General features: G+C 49.4%; 3 protein-coding genes across 3 annotated transcripts; 2 read left to right on the top strand and 1 right to left on the bottom strand.

Annotated features, from left to right (window-relative positions):
* The first annotated feature begins 1,620 nt into the window (after positions 1 to 1,620).
* Positions 1,621 to 4,093, top strand: GGI43DRAFT_239129 (cation diffusion facilitator family transporter). The gene is made up of 5 exons (XM_083200660.1): positions 1,621 to 2,202; positions 2,306 to 3,001; positions 3,067 to 3,279; positions 3,335 to 3,393; positions 3,465 to 4,093. The coding sequence occupies exons 1-5, from the start codon at positions 1,829 to 1,831 to the stop codon at positions 3,866 to 3,868; spliced, it is 1,746 nt and encodes a 581-aa protein (XP_083063923.1). The 5' UTR covers positions 1,621 to 1,828; the 3' UTR covers positions 3,869 to 4,093.
* GGI43DRAFT_239144 (1-phosphatidylinositol 4-kinase STT4) lies at positions 4,094 to 10,379 on the bottom strand. The gene is made up of 3 exons (XM_083200661.1): positions 10,076 to 10,379; positions 5,861 to 10,003; positions 4,094 to 5,800 (listed from the first exon to the last, which is right to left on the bottom strand). Exons 1-3 carry the CDS (start codon positions 10,262 to 10,264, stop codon positions 4,319 to 4,321), a joined length of 5,814 nt encoding a protein of 1,937 aa, XP_083063922.1. The 5' UTR covers positions 10,265 to 10,379; the 3' UTR covers positions 4,094 to 4,318.
* A 68-nt stretch (positions 10,380 to 10,447) lies between these two features.
* GGI43DRAFT_239060 (proteasome core particle subunit beta 6) lies at positions 10,448 to 11,548 on the top strand. The gene is made up of 2 exons (XM_083200658.1): positions 10,448 to 10,734; positions 10,789 to 11,548. The coding sequence occupies exons 1-2, from the start codon at positions 10,631 to 10,633 to the stop codon at positions 11,474 to 11,476; spliced, it is 792 nt and encodes a 263-aa protein (XP_083063921.1). The 5' UTR covers positions 10,448 to 10,630; the 3' UTR covers positions 11,477 to 11,548.
* Positions 11,549 to 13,450: the final 1,902 nt, after the last annotated feature.

Genomic DNA, 13,450 nt, shown 5'->3' with positions numbered 1-13,450 from the left:
TTTTCCAATACTTGCACAAAGGCTCCATCTGAAGTCCACCCTGCTGCCGTCATAACGCAACCCTGTGAGCGCCAGCAGTCGACTCCTCGTAGACGCCGGACGGCTTTGACGGCGTTGTTCATGCTGAATGGCATCAGACAAGCACATGCTAGTGTACACTGCGTCTGGGACCGTCGATTTCAGTGGGCCTCTCTCGATCCTTGATGGATGAATGCATGCGGGGGGCAGAATCAAGGCAAGGCTTCCTAAACTTTTTGTCGCGGGCTCTATTAGGCAGGTACATCGCGGTACAGCGTAGGAGCGGTACCTCCGATCGGTAGTCGGGCTCTTGCCAGGAACAGGCTACCCGGGATCTAGGAACAATAACTCTACAGTAGCTGAGAGTTTGATAAAAGCTTAACCATCGATAAGATTGATGCTTTTGAAAAATATATACTATTGGCTTTCTATGTCTTGTCCAGTTTTTGTATGTAGCTGCCTGAGTACCTCCTACGTGGGTGGGCAAAAGGTGATGAGCATGAATGTGGTCGTGGAATTTTTATGATGGCGATGGGCGATAATTACCTTGCTTCTTCTTGCTTTTGACACAAAATAAACATACAAGATTTCGACCGTTCCTGTTCCAATTTCGAAAAGGAAATACGCTTTGTCAGCTAGAGACCGGAAAATGCTCTGGTGCTCAGACATTTCGCTTGGTAAGCTGTGTCACCGGAGAAATGAAGAAGAAATGAAACTTTGTGTTGCGGATAAGACACAAAGCCAATTCCCATGCGCCAATGTATCATCATTTCCCTTGCATTCCAACGCCACCAAAATTTACTGGCAAAAGCAACTCCAGCTCAGAGCGCAGATTGTTTTGCTATTCGCCAATAGCCCTAGGATGAAATTGCACGCTGTCTTGTTGCCCAAGCAAGTGGCTCTCCAGCTGCCAAAGCATCCATCCTCCCTAAATCAATAGCGCGCCAATCAAGCAGTACAACTCTGTATTTCGACCAAGCATCTTCTGTGGATCTATTCCGAATTCCGACTTTTGTTGCAGCTTACCTGATACCTGATACCTGATACGCCGTTCTGCGACATTTATGCATTCTTGGCGGAGCATGACTAGATTTTTGCCTCTCTGTTGATCAAGCCATCCAAAGTCAGTCGCGATGTATACGAGCGCATTGCCAATGCCGCCCCCCAGGCCTCGTATCAGCCGGATCGGGGCCGAATCCTACTCGCCGGATCGGTGGAAGCGGGCACTTGGAATCTCAGAGACCTAGCATGGGTGTTTATGCCTGCGCTAAGCTGACTTCCGGCTCTATCTTTAGAGCTGCTGCGGCACCTCTGGCTCATGCGTTTCCCCGATGAGCCGCCTCTCTCCAGCAGCAGCCTCTGAGCAGTTCTAGACCAGCTATCCGTATATCGATCAAAGTTTGCCCACAGTTCGTGGATATGCACCCTTGCCCTGAGCTACTAGCATTCGATTCATGCCCGCCAACTGGACGCATGGACCAATGACGTTGCGCCATCGGGTCCAAAAACGGGAGGCTTACTTTGGCGGCCTCAAGTTTCTAGCCTAACGGCTGACTAGTACCTCGTATGAATGGATAATCTAAAACGCTGGGCCGGCGGCCTATCGCGTAGCAGAAGGGCAAGGCGCTATTGTCCTTTGTCTGCGCCATGTTCTCGCGCTACCTTGCAGGATTTTCGTGTCTATCTACGTCATCAAAAGCATTGTGCTGCTGCAGCCTCAGCTTCTCGTTATCAATCGCTTCTTCATTTCCGTGCTCAATTGGCTTTGGAGACCTCATAGTAGCGCTGGGTTTCGCACAAGACCCAGAAAATGAGCTCACCAAGCCGGCCCTGGCTTAGCCACGAGGATAGTTTCCACTCTTCTGCTCTGCATACACGGACAAGTACCCTGACAACATTGATCCGGACCCGTTCTCAGCAAAGCCTATCGAGCCCACGGCAATCGCCTCCAGTGCCGCGCCATATCGTGGAAGATGAAGAGACGGGGCCTATACGAAACCTGAGGCTACGCACTGAAGACGATGCTACTATCGAGAGACTCTTGCGGGATGAGCGACGGCTGTCGCAGATTCTGCATGGTCCGCAGGCGCGGAGCTTGAGGCTCATCGGGAGAAGCAACCCGCGATATCGCTGGGAACGGTACTGGAAGACGGAAGAGCAACTCAATGCGATGAAGAAACCCATGTAAGGCCTTTTGCAACAATTTTTTAAACGATTTGTAGATGATTTTCCTGCTTGGGCAAGCGAAATGCATACTCGGAGGGCTAACTGGTTGTTCATCTTGAAGACGCGAATTCTACCAGAGAACAAACTCGCTTATTCAACAGTACATGTATATCGATTGTCTTCTTGACTCCTCTATCCCTCATGAGCTCTTGAACGAATATTCGGATGAGCTCGAGGCTTCGGCCTTTAGATCCGTTGATGTACCGGATACTATTACTGAAGAAACTCCCCAGGCCTCATATAAGAGCCTGTCACATCTGGATCAGGCCGATGGAACATATGGCTCAATCAATAATCCCACCAGCATGAACAATAGCAGCTCATCATCAACTCTCAAGGGGTCACTTCCCCAGAGGCGAACTCCGAAAGACATTTTCCGCTCTTCTGAGAACTTGCCTCTGTTACAGCACCAGGATGACGAGGGCGTCGACAGCGAGCCGCCTTCGCGATCGCAGTCCCCCCAGCCAGCTACACCCAAAGAAGCTGGTCCTCGGCCAAATCTTCCGTGGTTAGAGGATGCTGACTTGGATCACGACGACCCCATTGTGACTTTTGCGATTTGGATTAACCTCATTGCAAATGTCATTCTCCTGGCAGGTAAAATTGCGGTCATCATCTCTGTTCCTTCCATGTCCGTCCTTGCAGCTCTGGTCGACGCTGTCCTTGATTTGCTGAGTACTGCCATCGTCTGGACGACAACAAGGCTGATCTCGGCAAGCCAGCGGGACCAGCACAATTATCCCGTCGGACGGTCAAGGTGAGTTTGACACGCCGTCATTAATTTCGGATTTGTTCCATGTTATTCTAATTCTACTGCAATAGATTGGAACCTCTTGGTGTGCTAGTTTTCTCGGTCATTATGGTGACCTCTTTCTTCCAAGTCAGCCTGGAATGCGTTCAGCGACTTGCTGGCCCAGATCATGAAGTCCTCCAGCTGGGAATGCCTGCTATCATTATCATGATAACGACTATTGTAATCAAGGGTAGTTGCTGGCTGTGGTGTCGCCTTGTCAAGAATTCGAGTGTCCGGGCCTTGTAAGTTTCTCTCTTCGTTATTTATGGCAATATAAAACTGACCCACCTTTAATAGAGCTGACGATGCAATCACTGACGTTGTATTTAATATCGGCTCCATTCTGTTCCCATTGGGTAAGTCTATTATATCTTGTCCCGCAGACAGCTTCTGGATTTCTAACATGAACTTTCTCCACCCTCTATAGTTGGCTTCTATGGCCGAATCTGGTGGCTTGACGCTTCCGGCGGTCTCCTCCTCTCCCTAGTTGTGATACTTATCTGGAGCCGCACCTCCGCCCAGCATATCCGCAATCTGACTGGATTCTCGGCCCAGCCTGATGAACGAAACTTGCTGCTCTACCTCACCATGCGCTTTGCCACCGCCATCCGCCAGATTCAGAACCTGCGTGCCTATCACGCGGGCGATAAACTTTTTGTGGAGGTGGACATTGTGCTTTCCGCTATTACGCCACTCAAAGATAGCCATGATCTGAGTGAAGTACTAACCTATTTCCTCGAGTCCGTTCCCATTGTGGATAGGGCGTTTGTTCACGTAGATTACTTGAGTTACAACGCGCCGACACATATGCTCAAGCAACCTGCTACATGAGAAGGTCAGGTTAATAAATTCAAGTGAAAAAAAAAAAAAGATAGTTTTGTACGATATTACTACTACCGATATCTCGTAATAGCTACGGGGTCCCTGCTTTGATATTTTTAGATAGGGAGTTTATTTGCTCAATTAGCTGCGGTAGTAGTCGCTTAGATATAGACATTTGGATTTGGAGTTCAAGGATAATAAGCGATAATTTAAGATAAGCGAAATGACTTTCGTATTTTAATATTAATAGTACGAATAGAAACTATCTAGGCGCATATCGAATGCGAAATATTACGTCTTCTGGTCGACCCTTATTCTACTCTCATCTAATGCCTCTCCCCATTTGAATTAGGCATTACCAAATATGTTTGTTCTAAACTCTTTCTCGAAAGAAGTATAAAAAAATTGAATTGAAAATCACAAACAGGCAGGCTGAGTGTAAAAAAAAAAATAGCTCGCTTAATAAGGAATGCCGTTGGTAAGCAGCTGGAACTGGTCGTAAATACCAGTACTGTAACTCGAGTAGCTCTTCTTGATGAGGTCCCTCATAAAGTCCGCAGCCTCCCGCTCCGTCTTCTCCATGACGAAGCGGTCCCTAAAGTTCTGCACACTCTCGGGCTTGAAGCACGGCAGGCCGCTGTCCATCATGAGCTGGACAATCTGGCTGAGCTTCTCGCAGTACTGTCGGCTGGCGAGGAAGGCCTTGATGCAGAGCTGCTCAAAGGCCTTGAAGCTCTGGTGGTCGGTTGAGCCGCCCATGACGGCCATCATCTCGCTGGTGAGCTTGAAGGGGGCGCGTTCGAACTTGATGCCACCGGGGGCGATGTCGAAGCAAAAACCGAAATCGATGTGGAGGATGTGGCCGGCGTCGTCGATCATGATGTTGCCGTTGTGACGGTCTTTGAATTGGAGCAGGAAGGAGATGATGGAGTAGGCAGCCATGGATTTGACAAAGTTGCTACGGGCCTGCTGGAAGCGGAGAGAATCTTCGTTGCCGTATTTGGACACAAAGTAGTCGTAGAGCCCGTTGACGGCTTCACGACCGAGCATATCTCGGGAGATTGAGTTGGGTAAAACTTCAATGACACCGCAGCCTGGAGCTGTGGCGGTGACATGGTATGGGAACACGAAAACGTCGAGACCGACATTGTGGAAAATGCCTCGGAACGCGGCAATCATCTGCAGTGCTAGCACATCCTGTCTGCAGTCATCTCCGACCTTGAAGATACAGGATTGCCAAATCTCGACAGTATTGTCTTCAGGCTCCTTGCCTTCTCCTCCGGTTCCTTCTAGCAGCTGGTTCTCTTGTTCGAGTCCGCCCTTGTGCTTCTTGATACGGAAGGTGGCCATGTACGGGGCCTTGGCGTGACTCTGCAGAGGCTTTCCAGACTTACGATCGATACCAATAACGATACCGTCTGAATCAATGGGTAGATAGACACCGACATCAACTTGAATCTTTCGAAGCTCTTCTTCGATCTTTTGCTTCTTCTCTGGCTTGGGCCGTTTAATGTATGGCTTGAGCTTTCCTGAAATACTGGTGACTTCATCAAAGAAGGCGAACTCTCTTTGATAAAACTCTCTGTCTTCGGGAGCAAAGCTGTCAACCATCTTGGTCATAACAGAGTCAAGAGTAGGTTTGATGGCATCTGGGATTTGGGCGTCGTCATCCTTGTATGCATTGGCCTTCATATTCCAAATGATCTGGTGAGCAAAATGCTGAGAAAACTGCGCAGTCTCAAGGATGTATCGTTCCACATATCCAAGATTGTCGTAACGTAGAGTTTGGACAATTTGAGGCACGTAGAAGAAAGTAATGTCTACAGAGTGGCTTTCCAGGGCTCGCATGGCATATTGGATGAGGAAGGGGTCGTCTCTGTATGCGGGCAGGAAGAAAGTGACTGCTGTGAGAGGATTGACTGGTTCCCAGAATAAGAGATACTAAAAAAATTAGGTTAAAATCATTCGGAGACGGACTAAGGATAAGAATAGATTATTTACCTTGAGCTGCGATTTAACGTCATCAGGCAGATGTCCACCAAGAATGAGGGGAAGAGCCTCAGGTTCAGATATAGCCCTTTCAGGCATTGCAAGAAGAAGTAGTCTAATCTCGCGGATTAGTCGGGGATAATGGAATCTCGTTCCTAGCTCAATGGCAATTGCAGGATCCTGCCCCCAGGCAGTTCGAATAAGAGGTAAGAGGGCAGCCTCTACTGCAGCCTTCGATGAGTTGTGGTGAACCGTCAAGTGAGCATGGTGCTGGTTGAGAGGGCTGATCCAAACTGTCAACCGCGACTGCTCATTCTCCAAAAGTATTTGCAGCAGCTGTTCTTTTGAATGGAGTGAGTTAATACCAGTCGTATTGGCGCCAATGAAGGAAACAACCTTCATAGCGGCGAGAACATCAGAAATGAGGCGGAACTCAGTCTTTAGCTGAACAAGATTGCTACCAAACGACCACTTTGGCGAGCTCCTAAACCAAGAAAGACCTGCTGATAGAATCTTTTCCTTGAGGCGATACTGGGCGGTTGAGCTGATTATGGTGCTCCATCGTAGAACCTGGAGGCCAAAGAGGACAATCTGCAAGCGCAATTCTCTTGCCAGTGGATGAGACGTACAGTGTTTAACAGCGTCAAGAGTCAAGTCAAGCATGCGAATAAATATCCTCTGAATGTCTGGGCAGCCAAGCCTGGTGGCGTTGAAGTGACTGCTGAAGAATTGCAGCAAGCGAGCATGAGGAGACAGGATGTCGTGCACCAACTGCCGTCTCTTTGCTAGCATTTCCAGCTCGCTTGGCGCGAATTCCTCTTTGAGGAAGAAAGGATCGGGATGGCTCAGAGCGGGATGGAATAATCCAACTTTACGAGAAATGGACAACTCCCACTGCTGAGCAATAGAATTCAGCAGTTTGGGTTCCAGTCGTGGATTCTCGTTCATCACGCCAAGCCATAGCGAGACGCCTAGCTTGATTGATTGTTTTGTGAACAAAGCGAAAGGAATGTTCACTAAGTAGCGAGCAACCGATGATTCATCCTTTCCACCACGGCACAGGAGGGCAGCGGCTCGCCTAAGAATCTCTCGAACCTCATTCAAGGAGGTGGACTTCTTGCTCAAAATTCGAGCCTCGATGTGAGCCAAAGCAGTAGCGGCATTAGCGCTCTCTATAACAGTGGACTGCACAAACGACGATCGGCGGTTCAGATTCATGAAAGTTATCAATTCGGATCCACGGTCTGGCAGTATTTCGCCATAGCGGTACTCTTGACGAGTAGTGTATTGAGCGATGAGATCAGACGCCGTATTGAGAGCAGTGTCACCAACACGGTCTAGAGATTGCAGTCTGTTATCCGTAGATGGAATGATCGATCCAACTTCCAAAGCGAACGACCGGCCAAGTGAAACATGGCCATATGCGCCATCGTCCTCAAACTCTGACAGGTATGTCTGGAGGAGGCCCTTCACATCTAACGGTGCCAAATTGATAGCTGCGGTGACCCAAGCTTTAGCTTTGCGGTTAAGGATATCAAGAGTCCATCGTCGAAAATCGTAGTCGTCAGACAGCTCCAGGGTCACATTACCAAGCTTGGAACTGAATATTGATCGCGGGGTGTAGATGTCAGTCTCTGCCTCGAGACAGCTCGTCCACAAAAGAGAAAGAAGCTCCAACAGGGCAAAGAGAGACGTTCTATGACACAATGCTGAAGGCACATCCTTGATTATACGGTCTGCACAGGCAAATGCAGCCTGCTGGACTCGTTCGATGCGATGACAGCAATTGCAGAAAATGGAAACAAGCTGAGTGGCAGCATACTGAGAAGAGAAACTCGGGTCAATGCCGGCAAGTGTCTTCCTCAAGTACTTATCGACCACAGTCGCGGCAATTCCCTCCATGGTGCTGCTCACATCGCCCTTTCGCATGGCCGGCTCCAAGAAGTACGTCAACGCCTTGGTACAATCACCAGCATCGGCACGAAGGCTCTCAACCATGTATGCGGCTTGGAGGAAGATGACTTTTCGGTAGCTTAGGCTCTTAATGTCAGCTGCCTTTGATGGCACAAGCTCACTAAGAAGCTTCTTCTGCATTGCCTCTCGCTCGTTGCTATTTCCTCGTCTAAGAACGGTATTGAGCTCGATGTCACTCTCAACTTGCTCACTACGCTGGCTAGCCACCAGAGCAGGTGAGTGCACGGCAATCATGCGAAGCTCTTTGATGTACTTTTTACCACGATCAGTAGTTGTCATGAAGCCATGCACCACAATGTTGAACCACGCATCTCTAAGAAGAGCATACGAATCATCATTTGCCAATGGCTCCGAGGCAAGATCATTGCTGGCCATGAACACGGCGAGAGGGTGGAGCAGCTCAGCAATCTCCAGGGCAGCAAGCTGCACATCGGAGTCTTTGGTGGTTTGCCCAGACGCATGAGCATCTCCCAGAGCAATGATGCTGTCCAACAGATGCTCCCAATAGATGTCAAATAAGGGAGAGTCGCGACGCAAGCGAGCAGAGATGTGCGCACGGGCTCTTCTGACTGAGCCCAACAAAAAGTCTTTCTTCTCTACAACGCCGATATGGCATATCCTCGAGTACAGCTTGAGGAGAGAACGGAACTCTAGTTGGCCGCCACTAAGAGCCAACGTAGCTGCGCCAGCTATGACTTGAGTATCTACGCTGACGTTGACCTTGTCAAGTTTTTGCAGAAGCATGGACTGAGCAAGAGCAGTAATCTTCTCGTCATCGCACGCTGCTGCAATGCCGCATATTGCTTGAACAACGTTTCCATAGATTATGGCTGTTTCTTCCTCGCCATTCATTTGGAGAGAAATGGCACTTCCTGTAGAATGTCTGTTGACGTAAATAGGGGCCAAATTTGCCTCGCCAGCAGTGCCATTTGCTTGTATGCCAGTAATCGTTCCGTCGGAGCCTGGGCTCAGCACATTGCCCAAGGTGTAGAGAGTGCTGATGACTGCATCTTTGGAGAGCAGCTTCAGAACATAAGCCAAGCTCTTTGATGCCACTCCAACAGTATTGCCCTGTGGCGCAGTTTGGACCAGGAATCGCGGAAGCACCCGGCTGACAGTCGAAGAAAAGGACGGCGCAATGCGGCAGCTGAGAGCCAAGCACTGGAGAACAGTAGACGCCAAAGTTTCATCAGTCATCTGTAGAGGGTCTTCCAATGCCTCTTGAAGCCACGTGGTGAGAACATCTGCATCTGCAATCTCTTCATTAAGTAGAGAGCAGTTCAGATATGTTATCATAGCAGCGGATTTGACTGCATAGGCAAGCTGTTGCTGGGAGTGTGCTCCAAGTCGTACAAAATCAGCACCAGCTTCAATGTAGTGCATCTGCTCCACTGCAAGATTGGTGTAGGCTTCAATGGAGCTAACATCGGCTTCTGAGCCTGGATTTGATACACCGTTCAGACTTGTGTCCTTGGACATGAGAATATCCAAGATGTGGGTTGTCCGAAGGCGTGGCCCGTCCGCGACCATCAGAGAGCTGCTCGCCAATACTAGCCACATAAAGCTGCGTTGCAGCAGCATTGCCCCAAGAGGTCTCCCTGAGGCAGCATAATGGCGTAGGTGCCTCTTCCACTCCTTGACCTCTCGGTCTTGGCTGAGAGAGTTGCGGATGGTCGAGATTGCCGTCTCGACTGCAACCAGAAACGGCTCAGAGAGAAGCTGGCGGATTTTTTGTATAAGAAATAGTCGGCCATCCACTCCCCAGAAGTCTACTTGGGCTGACACAGCATCAAGGAAACCAACAAGAGCAAGAGCAATAGTAGCAGTACGAATTGCATCGTCTAGATGTGGGTTTTCTGGATCTCCAACATGTGGCGACAGCACATTTTCGGTAACTTTATTACAATCGTTGGTGAAGTGCCAGATTCCATTGGAAATCTCTTCGTGTAGCTCGTGATAGTTATTGCCAAGCGATAGCAGCGCGGCTGTAACGTGGAAGGCCAGCGACTCGGTCGGCGAGGGCTCGATCTTGCGAAAGAAGGGCGAAGAAACAAAAACTTGGGTATGGATATCGAGTATATAAGGAATCAGTCGGTACGAGAGCTTCTGAGCGCTCTGGCCGGATTGGATATTCGGCGCGGTCTTGCACAAAGCGAGGAGGACTTCGAATTCGCGAATTGACTAGCAAGTTTAATTGGTTAGCTCCTGGGGCCTTTCACATGCAAACTAAGATGCGAGAAACTTTGTGCTGACCATAGGAACTCTCCCAATGGAGCCGATTGGCTTCGAATTATGGTTTGGTTGCGCATGTTCGGCAGCTTTCCCTCCAGAATGACACGCTTTGCTCAGTCGATCGAGATCTGATTTCTCAAACGAGGTCGCGGGTCCGGTAGCTGATAGCGAAGCTATCTTCTCCAGCGCTCTGGCGCGAATGTCGCGCATGGTGTCGCCGATCTCGATGTTCACAGGTTTGATTATATATAATTAGAAAAAAACAACAAGCAAGCTCCCGTAGAGCTGCGCAGACGATTTTCTGCGACAAAGAGTGCAAAAGCTGTCGAGCAGCGCGAAATCACGGAGTTAATCCTAACACCTTGAAAGGGGTGGTCACTGTTGAATTGCGACGACTAACACCGGGGCTTAGTCATCCAAGCTACCCCCCCAATCCCGGCCTAGCAAGGCTCCCACTTGACGCGTGCATGCTGTAGCGATATAGCATCAAGCCTGACGACAGGGCATAGCTTGCAATCATCAACCACCTCTATCGTCGACGAAGCTGCCAACCACCACCCGATAAACACCGCAGATATGGCCGCAATGTTCAGCCAGAACCCGCTCATGAACGGGCCCAACTATTCTTTCTCAGATGCTCCCAAGACTCGGGGCGAGCCTCGAGAGCATGCCTTCAACCCGTAGGTGCTCCAGCTTGGGATTAATCAACCCCAGCTCATTAACTGTTGCAATAGCTATACCGACAATGGAGGCTCTACTCTAGCCATCTCTGGCGCCGACTTTACCATCATGGCCGGTGACACTCGCCACACCAGCGGTTACAGCATCAACTCCCGGATGTCCCCGAAGGTCTTCAAGATCGGTGGCACTACGGCCAACCAGGACGATGCTACCATAGTTCTATCTGTCTGCGGATTTGCCGCCGATGGCGAAGCCCTGCGAGATCGTCTGGATACCATCTGCAAGATCTACCGCTACCGACATGGCAAGCCCATGTCCCTCAATGCATGTGCCAAGCGCCTATCCACCATTCTCTACCAGAAGCGATTCTTCCCATACTACACCCACGCCATGCTTGGTGGCCTTGACGAGGAGGGAATTGGTGCTGTATACTCCTACGACCCGGTTGGAAGCTACGAGAGGGAGCAATGTCGAGCTGGAGGAGCTGCGGGCAGCTTGATCATGCCTTTCCTGGACAACCAGGTCAACTTCAAGAACCAGTATATCCCCGGCAGCGGAGTGGGCCATGATCTGAAGGAGAAAGAGCGTCGTCCATTGTCACGGCCGCAGGTTGAGACTATTGTTAAAGATGCGTTTGATGGTGCTGTGGAGCGTCACATTGAGGTTGGTGACACCCTGCAGATGTTGATTATCACAAAGGAGGGTATCGAAGAGGTCTTCGTGCCTCTAAAGAAGGATTAGATATGTGTTTTTTGCTGTTTATTGAAATGCGTAACGATGTATAATAGCCGTTCAGAATGAACGCCCGAAGAAGGCTTGCTTTGGACGCACCACCCCTGGACTCTTCCCCCGCGTGACCATAAATTCTCTTATCAATCTCCGCTTCAGAATATATTAGCCACGCAACCCGCGATGACACCACCCACGGAGCTAGATCTAGAACCAAAGGCGGTGTAGTAAAGAGCAAAAAATCGTTTGTAGGATTTCGGCAGTAGCAATATGTAATCTATCCCGTACTTTACAATATATTGCCTCCACATCTATCACCAAATTTCGCATTCGTTACGAGCTCTTAGTGGCGGCGAAGTGCTTCCAGCTCCACCGAGAGTCTGATCAGCAAAGAGGAGGCGGAGGCAAAGGGCAGCTCTTTACTGGTAGGCAGCTCGAACTGTTAGTTCATCGCGTTACGAAAATTGCTTCTGAGAATTCTGGTTGGACGACTAGCCCTGCCGGTAGAGCCAATCCCCATGGAGCTCTGCTGCAGCTGAGCTGATTTCAGCGTCCCTCAATGGCGCCTATTTACCAGCCACCCCAAAACGGCCTTGCAGAAAAAAAAAAAGCACTGACAGAAGTTACATATACGATCGTCGGATAGAGGGGGTTCATTGCAGATCGAGAAGTCTTCACGTGATGGTGAAAAGGGATCAATGGCGCTTTTATGGCCTCCCATGTCTGAGAATTCGTGTAAAAAGAAGGCATACTTTATTAAAGTATTCATAAATTTGACAAATTGGAGAATATAGCAGGTATTTAAATACATGTTGTGGCCAGTCATTCAAGATCAAAGAAGCAATTGTTGGGTCTTCTCAAGGTGTTGAGTGTCCTGAGTTTCAGCGTCTCATGGGCTTGGGCGTTTCAGCCAGGGATTGGTAGGTGAATAGGCCTTCCATGTTTACAATTGAATATCAAAAGGCTTCCTATTCTTGTCTTCATGTTGGTGATGTTGCAATGGACGCAATTGGTGCGGCTGCGTATCATCCAATATTGAGTGAATCCCGGAGTAGTAGTGGTGTTGTAAATGAATCTTGGCAACACCGGCACTATTGATACAGGATAGCTCGCTCCCAGTAGCTAATAGTCTAGTAGAAGCGTACTTATAGACAGAGTATGTATTCCTACATTCGGAATTTGTAGTTCACAAGCTAGAGGGGTAGCCTATGCACTATCGGCATCCATTGCCTGATCCCAGGGAGCAGCATAATGGATGGTGTGGAGGCAATCTTACCTCTATGCGAATGGAGATAAAAGAGTTTCTTGATCCCCCGCGTCCGTATGACGACTTACCTACTACTCCTCATCAATACTATCACCCAGATTCAAACAAGTTACAGTAGTATTGAGGTACAAATATAAACACATGTAACGTACGCCGGTGGAGCTCTGCAGGATTGCCCGCAACAGCTTTCAGGGGTTCGAAGCGTTTCGCCGTGCTAAAACAGATTCGCCGCATTTTGTAAAGGCTGCCAATGGGGGACAACATCATGTCAAGGTCTGCTTCGCTGCCTAGACCTATTGCATTAGGCCTGCCGGCCGAGTGCAAGGATCCGAACCGTACAACGCATACGTGGCAAGCAGTAACTGTCGGCCTCAACCACGTGGTGAGGCCTCTCAGTTACCATGACCGTCGTATAACGGCCGATCAATGCCCCGCGCGCACAGCGGCCGGTCCAATTCCATATGTTTCTGAGTGCTGGTAGGAGGGATTGCCAAATCTAAGGGCCAGGGTTCTCTCCTCTTTGAATCTAAAAGGTGCCATTGACCCTCTTTTGGAGCAATTTTGTGCGGCCAGGGACTCATAGACCAAAGCCCCCAAACATGTCAACCTCGTATTGAGTATGTATCTTCGCAGAATTGCGGCTCATGCGTCGACTGTCTCGGTGCAATAACCATGAGGCGCCGCATAATGCTTGTCCAATAAGGATCGTGTGAGTCGTC

This window comes from Trichoderma evansii (genome assembly GCF_050947405.1).
Source record: "Trichoderma evansii strain SZMC 28006 chromosome Unknown GGI43scaffold_3, whole genome shotgun sequence".
NCBI lineage: Eukaryota > Fungi > Ascomycota > Sordariomycetes > Hypocreales > Hypocreaceae > Trichoderma > Trichoderma evansii.
This window is presented reverse-complemented; position numbering and strand designations above follow the sequence as displayed.